Source organism: Leptosomus discolor, chromosome Z, assembly GCF_034619465.1.
Source record: "Leptosomus discolor isolate bLepDis1 chromosome Z, bLepDis1.hap2, whole genome shotgun sequence".
NCBI classification, from domain to species: Eukaryota; Metazoa; Chordata; class Aves; order Leptosomiformes; family Leptosomidae; genus Leptosomus; species Leptosomus discolor.
The window spans coordinates 79,415,538-79,438,021 of NC_141419.1; the positions used below are offsets into that span (position 1 = coordinate 79,415,538).

The 22,484-nt window shown below is 49.1% G+C and overlaps 1 protein-coding gene across 2 annotated transcripts; it reads left to right on the top strand.

Annotated features, from left to right (window-relative positions):
- The first annotated feature begins 4,540 nt into the window (after nt 1-4,540).
- GDNF (glial cell derived neurotrophic factor) lies at nt 4,541-20,876 on the top strand. 2 transcript variants are annotated; one of them, XM_086480211.1, is made up of 2 exons: nt 4,541-4,712; nt 20,392-20,876. In XM_086480211.1, the coding sequence occupies exons 1-2, from the start codon at nt 4,541-4,543 to the stop codon at nt 20,874-20,876; spliced, it is 657 nt and encodes a 218-aa protein (XP_086336337.1). The 2 variants fall into 2 exon arrangements, with proteins under 2 accessions (XP_086336337.1, XP_086336338.1); XM_086480212.1 differs by having other exon boundaries at nt 4,541-4,613.
- The last annotated feature ends 1,608 nt before the right edge of the window (nt 20,877-22,484 follow it).

The window sequence follows — 22,484 nt, forward strand, 5'->3', positions numbered from 1 at the left end:
TATGAGAAATCTCTTTTGTGCAAATTATTTTTTCCCAAAATGGCAGAGTTAGGAAAATAAATAGCATGAAATTTAAAAAAAAATCTAATTAAGTAATTAATTCAGACATTATTTCTGTTGCTCCTGTACAGGTGGGGGCACAATCACAAGGAAGGCTGCCCCCTTCATGACAAATGCCCCATTTAGTGGTATACAGCTGTGAAATTTCCCCTCAGCAGGTGGATGACTGTGGCGATGGAAAAGCCATGCTGCTCAGTGGGCTTTGCGAGGTTGTTTGTGTTCGTCTCTCCGTCTTGTCATCCAATGGAAATTTGAAGATGCTTCCTGCAGAAATATTTGTCCTGGCAGTCCGTCCAGATGACACTAGCAGACCTCTCCAAATTTTCAACAAACACGTCTTAAAAATGTTTGCTACTCTGACTGTGGAGGGCACGGGGTTTGCACCTCACTCCCATTACACCCAGTGAGGTGGCCATGACCCCCTCTACAGACCTACAGTGTCCCTGGCCTGAGACCTCCTCCAGAACTGGGTGCTGGGAGGATTCTGCACGTTTCACACTGATGAAGAACAGCAAGTGTTGCTGGCATGCACACGCCTGGCTCTGCAGTCCATGCCTGAGGTCCCCTAGGCCAAGGGGTGCAGAGAGGGTGCAACGGGTGCAGAAAGCCCAGGACAGGCAACGGGAGCTGGTCCCACTTGCCTCTTACATCCTGTCACTGCACGGCCTGGGGCTGGCTGGGACATACACAGGGGAATAGGGTAGAGGTGAGGAGAGGGAGAGGGAGAGGGAGAGGGAGAGGGAAAGGGAAAGGGAAAGGGAAAGGGAAAGGGAAAGGGAAAGGGAAAGGGAAAGGGAAAGGGAAAGGGAAAGGGAAAGGGAAAGGGAAAGGGAAAGGTGTATATAGCAGACGAGGTGGCCCAGGAGAGGCAGAGTCGGGGAAAGGCAGTCCGCGTTGCCGCTGGCTGTGGCGGAGCCCGGGCGGGACGAGGCTTGGCACGGCCCCCCCGTCCCGGCCTTGCCAGACCCCCCGGCAGCAGCCGTGGCCGCCCCCGCCGCAGCAGGCAGCCGTGCCCGCGGGGGGCCGGGACCAGGCAGCGGTCACCGGCGGGGCTGCCCGGGGGCTGCTCGCCTTTCCCGGGAGAGAGGGACGAGCCGGTGCGCACACGTGTGAATGCACGACCCTAACCGCACACATACACACACTCGAGGGGCAGTATGGAAACAAACGCGCAGCCAGGTGACAACTGTCCGGGCAGCTCTGCCGCCGGCCCGCCCCGGCCGTGCCCAGCGCGGGTCCCTCCGTCCCCGCAGCTCCGGTGCTCGGCGCTGTACCGGCGCGGCGCGCTCCGGCAGCGAGCTGGTCTCCTGGAGGTTTCGCTGCTTCATCCGATACCCCAGCGCCTCCACCGTCGTCTGGCCTGGCCCGGCCCGGCCCGTTCCGTCCCGTCCCCCCCAAAAAATATGCCAAAGTGAAAAATATATTTAAAAAGCAGCAGCGCGGGGCGGACGGAGCGGTCTGTTGGCCGCCGCACAAGCCCGCCCTGCGCGCTCCCCCGCCGCCCGCCCGGGCTGCGCCGCGTTAATTTCATAGCACCGGCGACATGAGGACCTCATACCTCCGGACAACTGGGTGAGTCATAAATACACGGCGCAGGGCTGAAAGCCGAGACTGTTTACAGCGACTTTGCAGCGGCCTCCGGCGAGTCCAACCGCCGCCCTCCGCGCAGGGGCCGGGCTGCGCGGAGGGGGTCCGCAGCGCACCCCGCCGCCGGCGGCACCTGCGGCCGGCGAGGGGCGAGGAGGGGGCAGCCTCCGCGCCGCCGTCCGTCGGTCCATCCGTGGCAGCGGGCGAGCGGGCGGGCAGCGGGAGCGCGGAGGAGCGGCGCTGGGGAGGGACGCGGTGTTGGGTTACCCCGGCCCGGCCCCGCCGCCGCCGCGGGGCCAGTGGGTGCCGCGGCGCTGCGCCGGCGGCCGCGCAGCCCACGGTATGTCGGGCCGGTGACTTCAGCCGGGAGATATTTGGAGGCTCCGCGGGGTCCGGTGCGGGGGGCCAGCGTGTGTTTGGGTCTGAAAGCGAATCAGCGGAGGGCGCGTCACTGCCAAAGGGCCCTATAAATCCATCTGCGGCGCCGAGTCGCCCTGGCAAAGCCCCCGCGTCCGCGCGTCCGGCTCCGCGCTCCCCCCGCCCGCCGGTGCGGCGCCCCCCTCGCCTCGCCCAGCCCCGCGCCCCCGCCTGCCCAACCCCGCCGGCGCCCCGGGAGCCGGGCGCGCCCAGGCCCAGCCGGGGCAGCCGGAGCGGGCGCTCCCCGGCACCGGCCCGGCCTCCCGCCACGCTCCCCGCTTGGATGTAAGCTTTCGCCGCGACGGGACCCCCGATCCGGAGGAGGAAGCCTCGCTGCTGCTGCTGCTACCGGCTCTACAAATCCCAGCGCCGGCCTCTGAGTCTCCCAGCAGGCTGAGGGGGGTGGTTTGATTTTTTTTATTTATTTTTATTTTTCCCTCCCCTCCTCAGCAGGGGTGGGGGTTTTTTCGTGTTTTTTTTTTCTTTTTTTTTTTTTTTTTTTGTCCTTCCCGCCGTTGCGTGCGTGTCCGAGCGGTGCGCGGCTCCCCGCGGTGCTGGACCAGCTGGCGTTACAGGAGCCCTGATGTCTTCATCTGACTCCCCGCAGTTGTTGATGGAGTGTCTTTCTCAGATTTCCAGGCAGGGTCCCGAGAGCAGCACCCAGAGCCAGCTCCCGCTGCCAGGCGGCGCTCCCCGCGGCTCGGGCCGCTCCCGCTGGTGCTGAGCGCGGCTCCGGGGCCGGAGCGGGCAGAGACCCACGCGGCGCCGCTCCTGCCGCGGCCACAGCACCTGCGGCGGCGGCGGCGGCGGGGGAGGCCGCCGGGGCTTGTGCTGGCGGCTCCCCTCGGCCGGACTTGCGACCTTGCCCCCCCTCCTCCACACGTCCCTCCGTCCCGCCCCCCCCCCCTCCCCGCCCCCCGCACAAAGAAGATCCCGGCGGTCGGACCCCGACCTGGCGCACATGCATCGTCCGGCCGGCCGCTCGGCTCCCCGGCGTTAATGTCCATCTCGGGTCCGACGAGACCAGCTCAGAGGTGAGGGCGAGGCGGGGACCACGGCGGGGCGGGAGGTCCGGGGCGGGCACCCTCCCGGGGCACAGGGCCGCCCGGCAGCCCCCCGCCCCTGCGCGGACACGGCGAGGTGCGAAGGCAGCGGCCAGCGGGGAAAGCGCGCACCGGGCGGCGGCGGGTCCCGGGCGGCGGCGGGTCCCGGGCGGCAGCCGCGCCCCGGGCCCCGCCGGGGGAGCTGCGGCCGCCGCGGGTTCCCTCGGCCGGGCTGCGCCCCCCGACCCGGACACTGCCCTGTGCCGCCGTCCGAACCGGGCTGGGGGCAGCTGTCATCCCCGGGCGGCGGGCATCGGGTGTGTGCCGTGGCTGGCTGCGGGCGGGGCGACCGGGGAGCGAGGAGGAGAGAAGGGAAAGGAAAGGGAGAAGGAAAGGGAAAGGAAAGAAGGAAAGGAAAGGGAAAGGGAAGAGAAGGCAGAAGAGGGGAAAAAAGAAAAGGAAAAGTAGAGGAGGAGAAGGAAATGAGAAGAGGGAAACGAAGGGAAGGAGAAGGAAACGAGAAAGAGAGAAACAAGAAGGAAAGGAAAGAGAAAAGGAGTGGAAAAGAAAGGAAAGGTAGATGGAAACAAAGGGGAAAAGGGAAGGAAAAAAATACTGAAACAAGGGTAAAGGGAAGTGGGAAGAGGAGAAAAGGCAAGAAAGGGAAAGGGGAAAGCAAGGGGGAAAGGGTAAAGGAGCACAACACTATACCAGCTACTAGGAAGATTGACTCTATCCCAGCTGAAACCAGACCTGTAGGCAAGTGAAGAGGAAAGAGAAAAGGAGAGAAAAATGAAAGGGAAAAGAGGAAAAGGAAAGAGCGAGAGGGCTGGAAGGGGACAGGAAAGGGGAAAGAGGATAAAAAAAAAAAAAAGAGGAAAGGGAAAATGAAAGAAGAAGGGAAAAGGAGAGGAGAGGGGAAGGAGAAGAGAGGGAAAGGGAAGGGAGGGTTTGCCTGTAGCACAACAGATCTGTGCAGCCCAGCACCCCAGATCAGCCCAGTCCTCCCTGGCCCAGCCCGGGGACAGGTGCCCTGGCGCTGCCTGGGTGCTGGAGGAAGGCAAGCACAAGGTGACCTGGTGGCCAACACAGGGACACGCAGGCTCCTGGGACCTGCCTCCCCGCATCCCCCAAAGCAGCTTGCTTGGGCATAGAGGGGCTGGAGGCCATCCTGCGTCTCCCTCTCCCACACCTCTCGCCACTTCCCTCACTCTGGGAGACAACAAGGGTGGGAGGCTGAGCTAGGCAGAGGTTATTTCCCCCTGCCTGTCCCCAAGCCTGGCCAGGGAGTACCTGGCTGATCTGGGGTGCAATGCTGGCCAGCTTTGTCTCAGTGCTGGCAGGGAGGGGGCAGGGGTGGGGGAAACGCAGCAGCTGGGGGCTAACCCTGCCTCGCCTCTCTGCCAGGGGCCCGTGTTGGAAGGAGATCTAAGATGAAGTTATGGGATGTTGTGGCTGTCTGTGTGGTGCTGCTCAACACGGTCTCCACCTCGCCCCTGCCCACCGGTAAGACGCCTCCCAAGGGGCCCCCTTCAGTGGTAGAGGGGCCTGAAGATGATCTCTCCCCCATCAGCCTGCTGCCTCCCTATGCTGTGCACAGTGACTGTAAGAAACATTCCCCTTTGTAGCCACTGCTGTCTGTCTTGCTAAACCCGCTCCCCTTTGCTTAGATCAGGGTGAGAAAAGGACCCTACCCCACTTTCTGCCCCAACTTATCCCCCAGGCAGGGTCACTGGCTCTGGTCTGGCTGCAGCAGCTCCAAACCAAGTCATCCCCCAAAGCTTGCGCTTGGCAATTGCAGAGGCAATGCCCCCCGTCCCCATCCCCCTGCCATCCCCCGTCCCCCCTACCTTCCTGGCAATCATAAGATTCCTTTGGTTGAAAAACCCGGAGAGATGAGAAAAGTGGTTGTATGCAGAGGAGCCGAGAGGAGGATCATGTACATGCACCTCGCAGTGCAGGCACTGAAACTCCTTCCCCCCTGCTTCAGCTTCTTCTCCCTGCTCAGACCTGCCAATGCAATTATTCACTGCCTATAGCGGGCACAAGTCCTGGTGGAGATTGAGCCCAATGGTGGGCGGTGTCACTGTACACATCCTGGAGTGCTGCTGAGTTTCATTAAATCCTCTTGGATCCTGATCCTGAAATTAGTGTGACCGCACGGAAATTTACAGAAGAGTAGCAGTGGCAGGGTAAGGAGCAATCCACATGAACCAGCTCCCAGTAAAACAGCTTGCAATCCAAATGACAGATAATAATAATGCCTCACTAATAATAGGTCTCCTACAATAGCAGATACAGGATTTTCACAGTGGAATGTGAGTATTATGCTAACTCTGGTGGCTTTTTAAAGTGAGAGTTAATGTGACTCAGTATGAAGTGGCAAAATACTCGGATGAACTGTGGACATGTTCACTTAGCAAAGGCACAGATGCAGCTTGAAGGTTGCTCCCTTTGCCCTTTCTCAGCCCTCTCTGTTTAGCTCATTGCAGGATGCAGGCAGTATCCAGTATTTGGGATTCATTTTTATCTCTTTATGTGGAGGCATGTCCTTTCCCTGTACCTGCTGCAGCTCCAGCGATGGTCAGCCCCGCTCTGGTTTCTCTGGGAGCAGCCAGGCTAAAGTGCCGAGAGGGGAATCATGTGCCTTGACTCTGCTTTCATCCCCTCCCCGACACCCATCTCCTCTGCTACACACACATCTATGTCCTTCCCCAATTAGTCTTCTCTCTTTCCTTTTCTCGCTTGTGTTTCCCCCTTGCTGGAATCTTGCCTAGGTTGCTGCCTCCATGCATCCCAGCCTGGGCTCCTGCTGCTCGCAGACCAGCAGCCCGTGATGTCTTTTCAACCCCTCCATGCGCAGAGGTCAGCCAAAAGCACTTCCTCCCAGGCCTCCAGCCTGCCAGGGCTGCAGGGCCATTGTATGTGGTGATCTTCTTCTCCACGGCAAGCTGCGTGGTGGGATAGGTACTATCCTGCGAAGAGCAGTGATCAGCTTTTCAGGCCACTGTGCTGGTCCTTTCTGCACAGCCTTGCTGCAGTGCAGATGGCAGGAAGAGCATTAAGGGGAAAGCAACACCAGCTCTGGCAGAAGCTACAGGGTGGGAGAGCATTAATGCTCCATCTTTCCAGCGTGATAGTATTTGTAAAATGCCTGCTTTTATCTTGAAACTTACTTCTGGGGATATGGTTCCTGGTGAGCTGGTTTCTCTGCAGCAGCTCAAGGGGACAGGCAGGAGTAGCAGTTTTGTATTTTCCTAGTGTCCAAAAACTTGTCATTGTTGCCTCTCTTTTTCCTGTGGATTGGGTAAACAAGAAGTGAGAAGAAAGACAACCTGTGTTTTACCTGAGCTATGGTAGTATCAATAGACAGCCTCTTCAAGGTATCTCTGTTTCCAGGTACAGCAGGTGTAGGCTTTGCCAAGCAGAGCTGGGTCACAGGTTATTGTGCAGTCATTTGAGACAGGACTGATAGTTCGGGCTCAATCTCTTAGCACTGTGACTGCAATGGAAGAGTGAGCAGTGCTGTTCTTCACAACAGAAATTGGGGAAAACCCAGGGAGTTCATTTGGTCTTTGCACAGCAGTGTTTACTCAGCACCCATGCCTGAAAGTCTGAAACTTCGCTATGTTGCTAGATCAGATGAGTCAGGGGAGACCTGCAGAAAGGTGGCTGTAAGAGAACAGTGATCCACTTTTATGCCGTTTTTAGGTTTTAAAGTGTGTGGTGAATGGAGAACAGACTGCAAAACAGAGCCCATGAGGTTCATCCTATCTTGGCACGTCACTGCCTTCCTGCCACAGCAGCGCTTTGTTCAAGTCACCACCATCAGTGTCTTTGACGTACTTGTTTCTCTTCGCTTGCTATGTGGTGGCACACGCCTTCAACACACGAAAAACATATAACGATGTACACAAGAGGAGTCAAATCTCAACCGTGTCAACTTCCCTCTCCTCTTTGAGGTTTCTCTTACAAGCAGAGGGCAGTGTGCCACGAGCATGCAGACGTGCTTGCACCTCCCCAGCTCGTCTGCTGGTGGACCTGCCCTGTATTAATATCTCTGTGGATACTGTTGGTCAGCTGCTTTGCCAAGGACCTTTGCAGGAGGCAGCTTACAAAGCAGTGGGAGCACGGTCATCGCCCACATTGGCTCATCTGTGTAGGGCAGTGTGTGTGCGCTGGGCAGGACTGGGTGCTATGTGCATTCAAAGAGGGGTACACTGCTCTCCCCTCCCCTAAAGCAATCCCCATGAAGGCCGAGTGGGGAGTAGCGATTGTGCTCCAAGGTATGCATTGCTTTTACTCCAGGAGGTCGGGTCTCCCATACACGGCTTGCAGCCGGGCTTGTAGGGTTGTGAGATCAAGTCCCGCCCCTCAGGGCAGTCCAAACACCTTGCTAGAGGACAGATCTGTTTTCCCAGGCCCTTGACACCTTTTTGTGTTCTCATTTGATGGGATTGTTTTCTCTGCAAAGTGCTCTGAGGTGACCTGATGTTACCGCATCCCTTTTAGATTGGCTTGAAACCTTCCTTCATTCCAGCCTACAGGCAAGGTCCTAACCTCCTGGGCTGATCAGGTGTAATGTGCTGACCTTTGCTGTTCGGGGCAGTAATTAGAGATGGCAGAGGGTGTTGGTAATTGCAGTCCACTGCATTTTTTAGTGGACTGCAGGCTGTAGTGAGAGTAGCCTCCATAAATGCAGGGCAATTGAAATTAATCCAGTGTTTGTAGGTGTTTCAGGCATCAGTGTTCATGGGATAGCTTATTTCACACAAAGAAGAGTAGATGTAGCGTTTGTAAGGTTAGAAAACCCTTTCTTTGTTTCCCTGATGCTACAGTCTGCTTGGGGGAAGGACACAATTAGCTTAAATGGCAACGGCGAACAGAACAAATATAAACCAAGTTATTATAAAGTAAATACTAAGTCAGCAGGTTGGCTTATATGCAGTTCCCAGTGAATACGTTTTGTAACTACTTGCTGTTGTATGGCCGTAGTCAACGTGTATGTGAGGACCGGAGTATCCTAAGATCCAGGGTATGATATATAGTCTTTTGATCAAGTGACCATCTTTAGTAAGAGCTAGGGGCAAGTATGTATGTCTACATGAAAAAGCTCACCGTGGGCTTTTCCCTCATAATAGGAGAAGGTATCTTTTAGCGTTGTGATGTCTGAGTTAATCTACAGCCAGTGGATGGTCATTTGTTGTTGGAGCTCCTTTGGTGTGTTTGTTCTGCTGTAACACACTATGGTGTGTGTGCGTTATATCTCTGTTAAAAAATCTTCATACCCCTGCTAAGGTGTATTTAGTGTTAAGTTATTGCATTTAGCTGTAAAATTATCAACTAATATGAAAAGTATTTAGAATAAACAGGGATATTGTAGGGCTCCTTAAGGCAAAACCAGTATTAAATTATACTTCCAACTGAATGCATTTCCTTCCCTACAATATTTATTAGGCACATTCAGTGTTACGAGCCAGAACTCTCATGTTTCTGTCCCGGCTTTCCTGCTCAGCACACCTGTGTTGTGTGTGGCATATGAGCTTTAGTCTAAGATGCCCAGAAGCTACAGAGGTAACCTGCCCATGCACAGTAGATCCAATGCATTGGAGAGGTATCTGCCACACTGAGCAGGTGGCACACTGCGTCATCTGGTCTGTGTGTATCCAGTACAGCTGGTGCATGAGGCCGGTGTCAGACCAAGTGTGCCTGTGTGCCCTGGACTAGCATATGTGAAGTTTGTTTGCAGGAGCACACCCATATTATCTAGGCATTTAGAAATCTCAAGCATTCAAGTTTGCCCATTCATGGGCAAATTTCTAGCAAAAGAAAGAATAGGACACATCTGGTTAAATCCAGATGCATGTAGCCCTAGAAGCCTCATTTCTCCACAGCCTCAGGTATAGATACTTGAGTATACTCCTGTGACGGGTATTCTGGGACTTAAGGAGAAAGGGACTGAAATGCAAGAGAATGTTGTTTTATTCTCATTTTAAGAGTTATCCTTTGTTTAAAGTTTTATATCTTTGCTGCTTTTCAATTTAGGGACCTCAGAAATTTTCCAGTGGAATTGTGGATCCTTTTAGATGTTTTGCAGGTGTGGGTTTCTAGATGACACACCTGAACATGCTTTTCTTGGTCACCTTTCGTAGATCTCTTCAATATATTTTAGAAATTCCTGTGTTCAGGGTCTGCAGATGACAAGCTGCAAAACCCTTCTTGAAAGGCTGAAGAACTAGTATAGTGACTGTTGATGAGTTGATGGGGGAGGCACTATTTGTCCACTAGAAGAGGATCCTCAGATTGGTAGGCTGTAATGCCCTGATTAAGACTGCATGAAGTAGGTTTAAAATATTCAAAATTACAGAGGCTGAGAAAAGCCATTGGGGTCATCAAGTCACATACGGCACAATTCCAAATGATCAGGGATGGACATCACGTGCACATGTCCAGTGTTCATCCACCACGCACACTGTCAAGCAACCACAGCTTGAAACTTGGAGTACATAGGCCAAGCTGCACATAACTACACTTGCTGTGGATTCTCATACTTCTGAGGTAATAAATTAATGACAAGTAATAAGCGAGGAATACTAAATATTGCAGCGTAACCATGTTCAAGATCATCAGACATCTAAATAGGCCACTGCCACATTAGTGCTGGTAGAGTGGTTGTTGCTGCAGAATGGTCTTTTTTGACAAAACCATCTATAGTTTCTGATCTAGTAGTATTTGGTAAGGGGAACCAAAGGAAAGATTTTGATGATTCTTGGAAATACAGTCCTGATTACAAAGAGAAAGAAGAAAATAGAATCAAAAATATTTATTTGCGGCAGGAACAAACAAAACATTAAGACACAAAATACACATTAGAGCATGTCTGTTCCTGAGATCGGGGACAGAAAATTATTATGTGAGGCATTTCAAGTATCAGCATTCTTTTTAAGGGATAAAGCTACATTGTATGACTTAGCAGATATTTAGGCTGTATGTATTGGTACAGCACTTAAACTGAAACCTGTAGGTACATTTCTTTGAAGTCAGTGGGACTTGTACGAATGCTTTAATGATTATTGGCCAGGAATAGTGTTCAAAAGCAATCACTGAAGTCAAAATAGTTGTTTTCCTGTGTCAGGGCCAGGCAGTATTACAGCCGTATGCCAAAACTTCTCAGGTGGCCACGTTTTTAGAGTGTAAGATTTCTTTGGCAAAACCAGCTATTGCTCAGGAAATTTCTGACAGGGAGGTGTGGAACCAGCATAGCGGCCGGTAAGTAGCTTGCTCTTCTGAGCGCATGCCAGCGCCGTCTGGCAGGGCATGGTCCACACATCCCAACGTGGGACCTTCTGCAGCAGAGCAAGTAGCACCTGCCCAAGAGCCAGGGACTGATTATTACAGTAATAACATTTTCCAAACTGCAGTGTTAAAATTTTTCATATTGTTTCTGTTGTAAACGCATTGAAATGCAGGTAGTGAAAGGCAACAGTGGAAGAACATGTATTATTTATAAGTCAGATCAAAATCTGATAGCAGCAGAGATTGCCACAAGAGGGGCATCAGCCGTGGTTTTGCCTGGAGAGCTCTGCTCTGCTGCCCCCAGGGAAGAGACTGGGATAAGATCCCTGCTTGCTGCTTTGCTGCCTGTGCTTTTTCCTTGGGGACACCCCTAAAACCCAACAGAAGATGCAGTGTAAGAGCACAGGCAGCCTGGGAATAGTTGCTGTTATTTATTAAGGAATGCTGTTCCCATTTGGTGCGCTGGCACTAAAGTGTGGCTGGCTGACCCGTGTGGAGTTGTAGTGATGTCATGCAAGGGCTGGGCTGGGTCACTTCTGCACCAGGGGATGCTAAAGAGAATTTCTTTTTATTACCAACAGTATTTCCTCCATTAAAGTCTCAGGGCCATGCCTGTTAGCTGACTGAATGTGTTCTTGCTAATAGAGGTCACAGGTTTTGTATCCCACTCATGCATACTCATTTGAGGTTCTTGCAAGGTTGGGACAGAACCAAATATTAAGCATAAACCCAGGTTTTACTGGGAAGCTGGATGTTTATTCAGCATGGTATGAATTTGGAGGGGTGCAAGGCCTTAGTGAGGAGACAATAGGCAGGTATGTGCCTTGCCTGGGTTTGGCTCCTGCGCTGTCACTGTCTTCAGGCAGGGCACTGCCACTTTATTTTTCCCCCTTTTACACTGTGTATGCCCTAACTTCTTCAGATGCAGAGACTGCTTTGTGGGTGCTCAAGTACCCACACAGCCTCGTAAAATAGGGCCCTAGTGCAGGCAGGCTCCTGGCAGCTTCTGCAGGAGCTGTCACAAAACCTCAGGAGTGACTGCTGAAAAGCTGTCTGCTCCTCAGTGCCTCAGAGCTGGTCTTTCAAAGCTCTGAGTCAGAGGCGAGACCACATCCTCCTGCTGCTCCTTTGCTGCTTGACTCCCAGATGAGACGCTACTTTGCCCACACTAGAGAGGCCAGAGGAGGGGCCCCACCCTGGATGCCAGCCCAGAGTCTGGCAGGATCTTGTGAACAGCCCAGCCTGGACCAGGCAAAGAACAAGAAACTCTTGTGGACAGGTCAGCTCACAAGGCAGCTTCCTTTACTGCACCCAGTTCATCTGACCTTACTGTTCCCCCCTGCTCTTAGGGATTAAGCAATTACGATGGTCCTGTTGTTTCTGCCCTTTCTTCTCCTGGTGGGAACCAGCGTTGTGTACCTGTGAGAAAGCAGGCAAAGGATGCAAGGGGAGACACTGCTCAGCATGGCAGTGTGAAAATGCAAAGTGCTCTGCCGATTTGCCATCATGACGCACACATGGGAAGCAGCAGGGTTAGATAGTGAGCTATGAATGCTAAACTTGGCTGCTCCATTAGGAGTAAGCACACCAGGAAGGTTAACCCTGTGCCTTTTTCCAGTGCTGACTTACTGTACCTGAGTAGTATGAGTGGCCCCAGAGTCATCCTTCATATTACTTAGCACTTTACCTTGATGAGAGACAAGTGACAGCGGTGACAGGCTCCATTCCTAAGGGCTCTCTGAGTTGGAGGGGAGGACACAACATGCCCTGGGAGCCGGCGAGGCAGGGAGTGAGGCAGTGAACCAAAACTGTGTTGAACGTTTGGAGATGAGCTGGTGCTGGCGTGTTTGGTACTCTGTTTCCTAATGGACACAACGGTCAGCCCCCCAGATTTTCATGTGAGGCATGAAAGCGAAGTCATGCCTCAGAGGTGGTGTTTTATCTTGAGAACCTTTCAGCATAACTATTTTTAACACCTGCCTTTGTTTTGATGCCTGCATGATAGGCTTTGTTTTTCAGGAAAAATAATTAATTTTCAATAAAATACGTGGTTTATTCCCACCACAGTTGGTGGTTTTTTACTTTGCAAAGCAGAATGGTCATCACATTAGTAATTTTAACCTTGCCAAGGTCACAGTTCCACAAACAAGAGTGAGATGGAGAGATTCTCTGTTCAGACAGGGCATACCCACTATAATAAGTACCTGAAAACTATTGCAAAGCAACCTAAATACAAAAATATTTAATGAATAAATGCTATACCAGAGTAATCTTCATAAGCGTCAAAAATATGAGGATGATTTGTTGCAGTCACTGTTAGAGGCACATTAATTGTCTGTTTCCCGCTATCCAATGATCTAAGAAGAAATTTCTTTGTTGAGTATAACATTGGAGGAAACTTAGAAAATAACCAGGAAAGAAAGGAAATTAAAATATTTTAGTTATGAAGGGCCCAGATTCAAGTAACAGAAGTGTGTTTGAAAAAGGGCCATTTGATCCTAACACAGATCTGGATCTGAATTTTCTAAATAATGCTTACCATCATAATAAGATGGATTAACCCCCTTGAATTTTGAAATCGTAAACCAGAGTCTGAATGCTGCTGTTTGAACTTCTGTAATTGAAAAGACAGCTGTGCTTAAGTGAAATAACCTGGTAATTTTATTAAATGTTTGGCCTGACATTTTGACACAGTAGCTGTACACTGCCACAAATGCATGCATAAAAGCTACAATGTAAACCAAAAACCCGATTTTATCATTTTTAGTGTAACTTCCATGACTTTTATTACATTGCTTCAACTCAGGACATGCAAAGTGCCAAACGACGCTGCAGTGATGTGATTGCATTTTCCTGAGATCAGTGCAGAAAACTATTCTATAAAGTACAAACTGTTTCAAATAACTTCAAACATCAAGTTTTATGAGATTAATAAAAAAAAAAAGGAAAGTAAAACCCACTTACATAAATTACTGTTTTGCAATTTATAGAATTTAAGCGCTTCTTGTAAACCATAATAGACAGCATGGTCAGAAGGGACTGTAGTTAGCCTTTTAAAACCACAACCAGGCACTAAAATGAGTAACTGGATTTTTTTTCTCAAAAGCAGAAGATCCATCTGTTCCCACAGAAATCAATTTGTGGTCAGGTACATACTGAGGGTTTCTTGCTCTACCATGCTGGGTTACTGCCACCGCGGGGGAATATTTGGCTTTAAAATCTGTCACTAGTGAAATCAAAGGGATAGTTTTACAAAATGTAATTGTGATCACATTTCAACAGACAGAAATAAATTGTCCATTTTTCATTAATGGAGACTGTTTTCTTGAGAAGGTGATGAGTTTGGTTTGGATATTCATTTAGACCTATTTTGTGTAGAAGTCTTATCTGGACACTAATTTACTCTTCTAAAATATGCAGGCATCAGATCCTGTTCCTGCTGGCACACAGTGTCTCTAATTAATTGGAGATGCAAAGGCAGGCAGGGAGCCGGGGGCGGGGGGGGGAGTGTTTTGCAGCAGGGAAGATGTCTGGAAGAAGGCACGTTTCCCCAAGTACCCAAAGCAGAGCTCCAGGGTGGCTTTCTGCAGAGGCCTGTAGAGACCACCAGGATCCCGCACCCATATGTGCTGCCAGCCCTTGTAGTGCCCAGGGGACAGGGACTGTCCTCGGTGATGGGCAGGTCAAAACTTCTGGTTTTGGAGAGCAGCAATGAGGCAAGAATTTCAGTTTGCATTCAAGAGGGACATTCCTAACCCAAGAGATTGGGTCAAAACTATGATCTGAGTGTGCCCTAAAGGTTCAAAAAGCAAGCAAATAACTTGCAAACAGCAAGCAGAAGATTCAAATATTCTTGGGGTTTTTATTTAGTATTTTAAATGAGTTTCATTTCTTCTTTTTTTGTTTGACCCTTGGAGTTCTGGACATTTGTTGTTCACCTGTTCACCCTTCTAAATTCACATGTGCACCAGTCCTGTGATATTTCATTCTTTCTTTGCTTTTTTACTCATTTTCTGGTCATGTGAGAAACTACTGGCAGATCAAGAGCCCTGGTTCAGCTGGACACGGGAGACAGAGAAGGTGCCCAGAGCGGGGCTAGCACATGGGCTGCCATCCATACCCCCACTCTTGATACTCCAGCACTAGAAAGCAGACTCCTCAAGTTGCCAGCAGAGGAAAAGGCTCTCGTTGTTCCTGCTTGGGCAGTCAGGTCCTTGGAATGGCAGTGAAAGAGAAAGCGTGGAAAGGAGCCGCAGGAGAGCGAGATGAGCGGGAGCAGGACACACGTGCTCGCCGCAGCTCCCACAGGCACCACTGCCCACTCCATGCTCCTGCCAGTAGGGTGCTAGGCAGGGGCAATGCAAAAACATGTGCACGTGCCCACACACAGGCTGACTTCAAGGGATTTCCCCAGGCAGCTGGAGGGTCAGGAAACAGCTTGCAGAAACATGACATAAAACCCAAACGAAATCTCATGACTTTGCGCCAGTCTTGTGAATGTTCATGGCACCATTGTCTTAAGTGGTGGGGCTCTCCCCATCATGCTGCCCCAAATGGGGTCTGTGAGCCTTTTTCCCCATGCTGTAAACAAGATTCACAGAGGCCACATGTTCCGTAAGGGAAGATTTTACATTTCCAGGACATAAGGTTGTTTCCCTTGGGAAACACCTGCTTTGAGGCACGTCTCATGTGTGAGCCAACCTTTTCTAACCTATATTGAGCACATGCTGTTGTGGACTGTCCCATCCTATCCTATCCTGTCCCATCCCATCCTATCCTGTCCCATCCCATCCCGTGCTATCCCATCCTGTCCTATCCTAGGTTGCTTTGGATTTTTAAATTTTAATTCCTTCACACGCTGGAGCCTGGGACCAGGGACCACTGCTCAGAGATCTTTACTGCTTTTATTTCCGTAGTACATTTTCTGCTGGCAGTTTGTGCAGTGTGACAGGCATCTGTCATGTGTTTGTTCTCTCAGCTTTTCCACCAGAAGGCAAGTGTTGTCAGTAAACTAGTTTGTTTTGAAAAAATATGTGTGTATAATTAGATCTGTCTGTATGTGTGTATATGTAAATACAATACACATATACACACATGCAAACTGCGTATATTACAGAAGGGGTAGCTTGTCCCCACAGAAAGTTTTGTCTGCTGCACAGTCAAGCCAGCGCAGTCCATGCAGTATTAGAGAAGCAAAGCTGCTGGGCTGTTGACCTTTGTTCTGAGACTATATATGTTTTCTAAACAGTGTTGGAGTCAGAGGAGTAACTAAGTACCCCTCAGTCGAGTGGCTTGATGCAGGTTACAAACCAGCAGTCAATGCCAAAGCAGCCCCTATGAGTCCGGTGGTGTTCCCTGGCCACGCAGCTTGGCTCAGCACTCCCTTCACCCCCAGCAGCATTCACCACAGTGCAGAGACCAAACAAGCGCTCGGCACATGGTGGCTGTGGTGCAGAGAGGTCTTGGCATCCCTGGAGCACATCTAGCAAGCGCCCATCAGGATGGGGTGGTCCTGCTGTCAATCTTCTCCACCTTCCCTTCTGTCCATTAGCCTTTTATGGTCTTTCATCCTTGGTCAGTGGTTATTGCTTATTCATGTATGATGTCTGGTAGCTTCCTTAGCACTTACCTCTAGTGCCTTGTTTCAACCTGTCACGCCTAGTATTAATGCTGGCATTTCCACTTGGTTGCCCAGGGTCCTACTTTAGCAGGTTTTTACAGCATTTTGTTTTGGGCTCGCAGGCTGCACACCCATACTTATTGGACAGCTGAATATCGCTACAGAGTTGTGACTGGCACCTTGGCGTAGGCTGATAAGTCAGCTCTCACTTTACTCCTAGTTGTCAAGGTTTCCTTCAAACCCCTGCAAGCTGCTTCTAGTGGCTGTTTGTAGTCACACTGATGACTGTGCTTTGTTAAGCAGCAGAAAATTAGCACCAAGCCACATCCAGTCAGTATGAGCCTCATTGCATGGTCCGTGGTTCAGTGGTGGCTGGGTCCGGCTGCGCGCAACACAGTACGGAGAGCACAGGCCCACGCTGCTGAGTGTGTGTTGAAACTTGGCTATGTGGGATGTACAACAGTTCAGAGTTGTACCAGTCAGAGGCTGGCTGGTTGCGAGGGTTGGAGGTGTTCCTCAAACAGTGCTAAATTATGGAAGCAAACTTGGGGTACACTGGCAGTCCAGCTGGAAGCTGCCGAAGAAAGCATCATTGCAGTGGTGGTGACTAGTTTGGGGCTCCAGAGGCAGAGGTTGTTCTTGCTTAGAGGAACTTGCTAGGACTCACTGAGTAGCCCAGTAATGCAGCTGCCATTGTGTTAATGTGGTGTACCCACATAGCTGCATAACTGCATGTGTGGTTGCAGGTGGGCAGACACTGACCAGGGACAATAGGTCCAGCACATTTTTTTTGAGTGGGGCTCTGTTCCCACCAGTTCCCTAATGTCATCCATGTGGCTTGTGTCTCCTCCAGTGATGTAATCTCCAAATACTGGGGATCACTGCAGGAGTCCTCTCAATAGATTTGGATACCTGCTTGGAATATTTTCCAATTCCCTGGGCTGAAGGAGAAGTCCACCCTGGAGACAGAAAATTGGCATTCATCTTATTCATAGTGCTGGCATCCCTCCCAGTGAGTCTCCCAAGCGGCATGATGATGCAATAGGAGATGAGCTGAGCAGGGATCTCCAGCTCCATTACGTGTATCAGCCATGCACACCTCATCCGAGGTTACAGCTTGGAGCGCTTCTTGCATGGTTTGTGTTAGAGCCCCACAGAGATTAGCAGGATCAGTCATGCTGCCAGTTACCCCATTTTTCTGGTTGCAGTGTAGGCAGGACGTCTGTAGTTGGATGCACTGTTGGCTTGACTACTTGATCTACTTTTTGCCTACTGCTTCCGCATTCTGCAATGTTGATACCCCATGCCTGCATTAGCAGCGTTGCATAGGGCTCTTCTATGGTGTATTTCCTCCACCTTAAGTATTATAGGCCACTCACAGCACAGAAGGCTCTCAGCATCTTTAACTCCCTTGGTGCTGTTGGTGTAGCAGTCGCACGTGAACAAGGATGGATGTCTCTGAGGGCTCTGAGCAGGTACACAGTCCACAACATGGGCCTTTTCTCCTCTTTATCTATGCTCCAGGGCATACTTGGATTGTCTTGGGCAGGACACTGTTGAACCCTGTAACTGTCTGATTAATATGTAACCAAAGTAGACAGCTGCAGGGGTAGGTGATATTTTTGCATCTGAATTGCAAGCAGTCTAAAAATGACGTGCCTAGTTGGGTCATTTTCTCTTCAGGTAATCCACAGTTTTGTTTCTCCCTTCTTAGGTGGGGGACACTTACTTCCCTTGCTGCACTGGCAGTGTACCAGGCTTGGGATAAGTATGAGGCTGAAAGTTTCAGACAAGAATCTCCACATATAGGTTGGGTTTCCCTGTAACAATCTCCCATCTGCTTCCTGATGGTCAACCATTACATGAATTTCATTAAACCCTAGTGTGCTTCCCTGATGGCTGCATTCCACTGTCCATAGCAAACGTCTCATTACATCAAGGATTGGGCCAGGAGTATGTGACAGAGGGTGGGGTAGTCACGGTAGTATGAAAGGGGTAATTTGAAGGTGAGAGTGGAGAATGGCACAGCTAGAACCACCTCCTCAGGGCCACATCCTTCCCTTATTGGATTGTAAGCTGAGAAACCTAGTTTCTCTTCAAGAAACCTAGAAACCACCCAGTCTCACAGCAACAAGTGCCTCCTACCAAACCCTTTTACATCTGTATCTGTGCCAGGGCCAAGCTTGTACTTCAGCAATGGAGGCTACGCCACATCCACATGGGTCATCTTACTTGACTGAGTCTAGCAAGGTGTCTACCCCTTCTTGCTTTTAAGGAATGTATCCCACCCATCACCTTGACCTAGACCTTGCTCAGTAGGGCAGTATTCATATGGTGCAGGCAGACCAGCCTGTCCTGCAACAGAGCTAGGTGGTGTATCCAACGGACACATCTATCCAAGCTACCCCTTTCCAGTAGGTGTGGCTCATAGTGGGTATTCTGGTACGTGCTACAGAGGTAATGACAGAGGAGTGCAAGAAGGGTGTGCTTACCATTGGCATCACAGGAATATGGGGCTTGGTGCAGGGTCCTGCCTTATTCAGGTCCCATATAGCTGTACAGATAGTAGCCATCCATCCTCACATCTTTTGACAGTCATTGATCTGTGAGATTGTTGCCTTTAGAATGGATATCTGTAAAACAAACTGTAATTCACTTTTACCAGTCCTAAACTCTGCTTTTGTCATGGAGAGAGGCCTTTAGGATGTGATTGCTTTGGGGAGGGGCCCATGTTTCTCCTTATATGCAGATGCACTGTGTTTCAGCAGGTTTTTGCACTAACTAGAGTTAAGATCCTGCTGCCCCTATCTCCTCTGTATTTGGTGCTTCTATTGAGGATAAGAAGGTGCAGCTTTGCTAGGCAATGGGAGGCAGCCTCATGGCTTCCTCTTTCCTGTTAACAATGTCGATGCCATCGCATGTGGGCTGGGTACATGCGCTGCCTGGCCTCCCATCACGACTCCTGTCTGTTACAGTGCTCATTAGGGAAACGTGGAGCTGAGCCTTTGCCTAAGGAGCTGTTCCTGTCTCGGCACTGAACCGAGCGAGAGCCTTCGTGGCTCAGTGGAGGTACCAGACCCTGGCCAGATGCACTTTCCCAACATTTGCAGTTCCTGGGGTATTTGTAGGGATCCTTCTGGAGATGGAGCTCCCGTACATGCAGGGCCTGGTGCATGACACTGGTCTGTTATGTAGGTGGGTGCTTGGGAGTTAAGTACAGAAAGAGGCGTCCTCTTAGGTCTTACTTCAAAGAAAGTGAGTCCTCAAGTCTTGATTTTTGGCACAATGAATGAGAAAAAAAAAAATCTCAATACGGCAATGTAGTTTATGTGTTTAAGAGACAATCATTAATAATACAACATAAGGGCGCCTACACATGGGCTCCTGACAGCCTGACCCTCCATTAAATCACTGTATTCACTAAAGTGGATCACGCTAAGGGATTTAGTCCATGGGAAGTTTAAAGATTTCAAAATGTGAATTTTTTCCATATCACACTGAAAAGCTGAAATCTGAGAACATTTGGAAGCAATTTCAGTTTCACCCTTCTTGAAGAGATTCATTTTGCTAGTATCAAAACATTTCATTGACTTCAACATTTAATTTACTTGAATAATTTATCACTGGTAGAGTATATATGAAGTGAAAAATGAAATAGGTATTTTAACTTCATAAAAAGAAAATGCATTAATAGCAATTCCCTTGAAAATTAACATAATACTTCTATTCTGACCTATTTCTACTCAATATAATAAGCATCTTGTGATACAAAATACATCCATGAGAAATCTTTCAAAAGCTATGATAATAATTATCCCCAGAAGCACAAAAAGCAGGCACTCAGCCAGGAATAATAGCTCAGCCTAGTACCCCAGGAAATTCATCTTTCTGTCATGCCCAAAAACCTTATCGATAGATGGCTTTGGCAATACTAAATGCTGCTAGTGTGAAAAGACAACAATTATAATCACAAAGTTGCTTTAAAGAAACCTCGTCCTTTGCTGCTTTGCTGGGAAGAGCCTGTATAACCTCCCTACAGTAGCTTTATCCACCCATTAACTAATATTTGTATTGTGACATGCTTTTCCTTTCCTCGATTTTGACAGGGTTCATTCAATGTTGAAAGATGTGCTGAAGTGCTACCAAGCATCAGCAGACACCTACAGAGTTACATACATATCTCATTTATTTTTCCCCAAATGAGTTTCCATGATGATCTAAACCATTCCAAATTCTCCCTGATTTCTGAGGGTCCTGGGCATGCACTCTGAAGTGATGGGCGGAGCAGCTTGCATGTATCTAACGTTTTTGAGACAAACTTAATGACAACTGACATGTGACAAAGCCTCTTCTCTCTTTCCCTAACAGCTAATATGCCAGAGGATTATCCAGATCAGTTTGATGAGGTAGTGGACTTTATTCAAGCCACCATTAAAAGATTGAGGAGGTCGCCAGATAAACAGACACCGATTTTTTCTAGGCGGGAGAGAAACCGGCAAAATGCAGCCACAAACGTAGAGAATTCCAGCAAAAAGGGAAGGAGGAATCAAAAGGGCAAAAATCGAGGATGTGTCTTAACAGAAATACATTTAAATGTGACCGACTTGGATTTGGGATACGAAACCAAAGAAGAGCTAATATTCCGGTATTGCAGTGGATCTTGTGATGCAGCCGAGACCACCTATGACAAAATTTTAAAAAACTTAACCAGAAAGAAAAAACTAGTCACTGACAAAGTGAGGCAAGCTTGTTGCAGACCCACAGCCTTCGATGATGACCTATCCTTTTTGGACGATAATCTGGTTTACCACATACTGAAAAAACATTCCGCAAAAAGGTGTGGATGCGTCTGACGGCTGCACACCAGACGCAGTGCCAGTTTTGCATTCCTGCTGTGATGCAGAAAGAGGGACCAAGGTTCCTGGGGATATATCTGCTCAGAGCGGAAAAAAAAAAGAGGACCAAGAATGGAGTACAAGGGGTTATGAGAGCCTGGGGAGGGGCATGAGGCGGTGGAGGAAGATGGAGGCTTTGGATGTCCTACGGGAAAGTAAATAAAAGCTCAGGTGGAGATGCTGACGGCTGGATGGCGTGCGCGCTCCCTTTCCCATTTGACACAGTCACCATCAGTGAGACTCGGATCCATGAGGAATGTGCTTAAAAACACAACCCTGCTATACCACGCTGTGTTGTAGTTACACCATCTGTGCAAGGAAGCTTAGCTGAGAAGTAGCTTAGGAATACCTTACTCATCCCCTGTGCCCTCAGCTTTACTGAAAGACACATTGTGCTGCTGCTTATTGAAGGGCGGTTCCTAAGCACTTAGGACAGCTTCTAAGCTATAATAAGATTAACCTCGTAAGTAAGATGATACCGGGCAAATACCAAAATTCCCAGGCTCAAGTTCTCTAGGGCTGGTATCAATATGAAACAAAACGGTTCCACTTACTGGTTAAGTTTGGTTATTTCCATGTCGTGTTTCTTCAAAATGAGTGTAGGATTTCATTCTTCTGCTACCTATGAAAACAAGTTGAGTTTTTAAGCACTTCTTCCTAGTATAGTAAGAGAAATAGCAAGCCCGGCCTACACAAAATGTGTTTCTTTAGGTTTACAAAGGACTAATGTCACTTGCGTAACTACATTTCTATTTGGTCATTGTGAGTGAGCAGAGACTACTTGATGCAATGCATCCATTCAGAGACATAAATATACAGAAGATATTTATTGAGATTAAGTTATTGTTATTTATTACAGTTCAGTAATGAGTCTCCTTTCCTTATTTATTGAAGCTTCTTTTCAAAGGTGCCAAAGTAGAAGGTGCTTGGAAGATATGGAGAGACAATGAAGTTGGGAACAACGGTCCATGCTTTTGATTGAAAGTGTTAACCTGAATGCAAAAAATCACTTACTTTACCTTTTTTTCTTTTAAACAAAATGCTGATGATGTTCACAAAATGTAGTGCCGAAGCCTATAGCCCTTCCTCCTGTTCACTAATCCTTTTGAAAATTACTGCAGTCATACATGCGCAGGAGCAGCAATGGCTCTGGACGAGTGAGGGTCACAGGACTTGGCTCAACGTTAGCAATTTGTTAGAAAAACTAATTCTAGTCATATTTTAGTGTAGGCACGTTTTTTCTCACACTTTTTGCCAAATGACCTCATATAACTATTGACAAGTGGAAAATAATCACATTTAGCCTTATAATTTCTTGTTATATTTATTTAAGCTTTTTCTTCCGTATTTCCATATAGAAGAGGTTAAATCCCTCTTACTAGTTATCCCTGGATTTAATATAGCCTGCAGGTAAACGATTGTGTTAAATAACCAAAGTGTTTTGTATAATTTGCTGAAATGTTACAGGATTGTACCCATGCAGCAGAACAGTCTGAGTTTCCGTAGGATGAGGGAGGTTGTACAGCAAAGGCGTTCATACCTGACAGCTAATGCAAGCTCTCATTC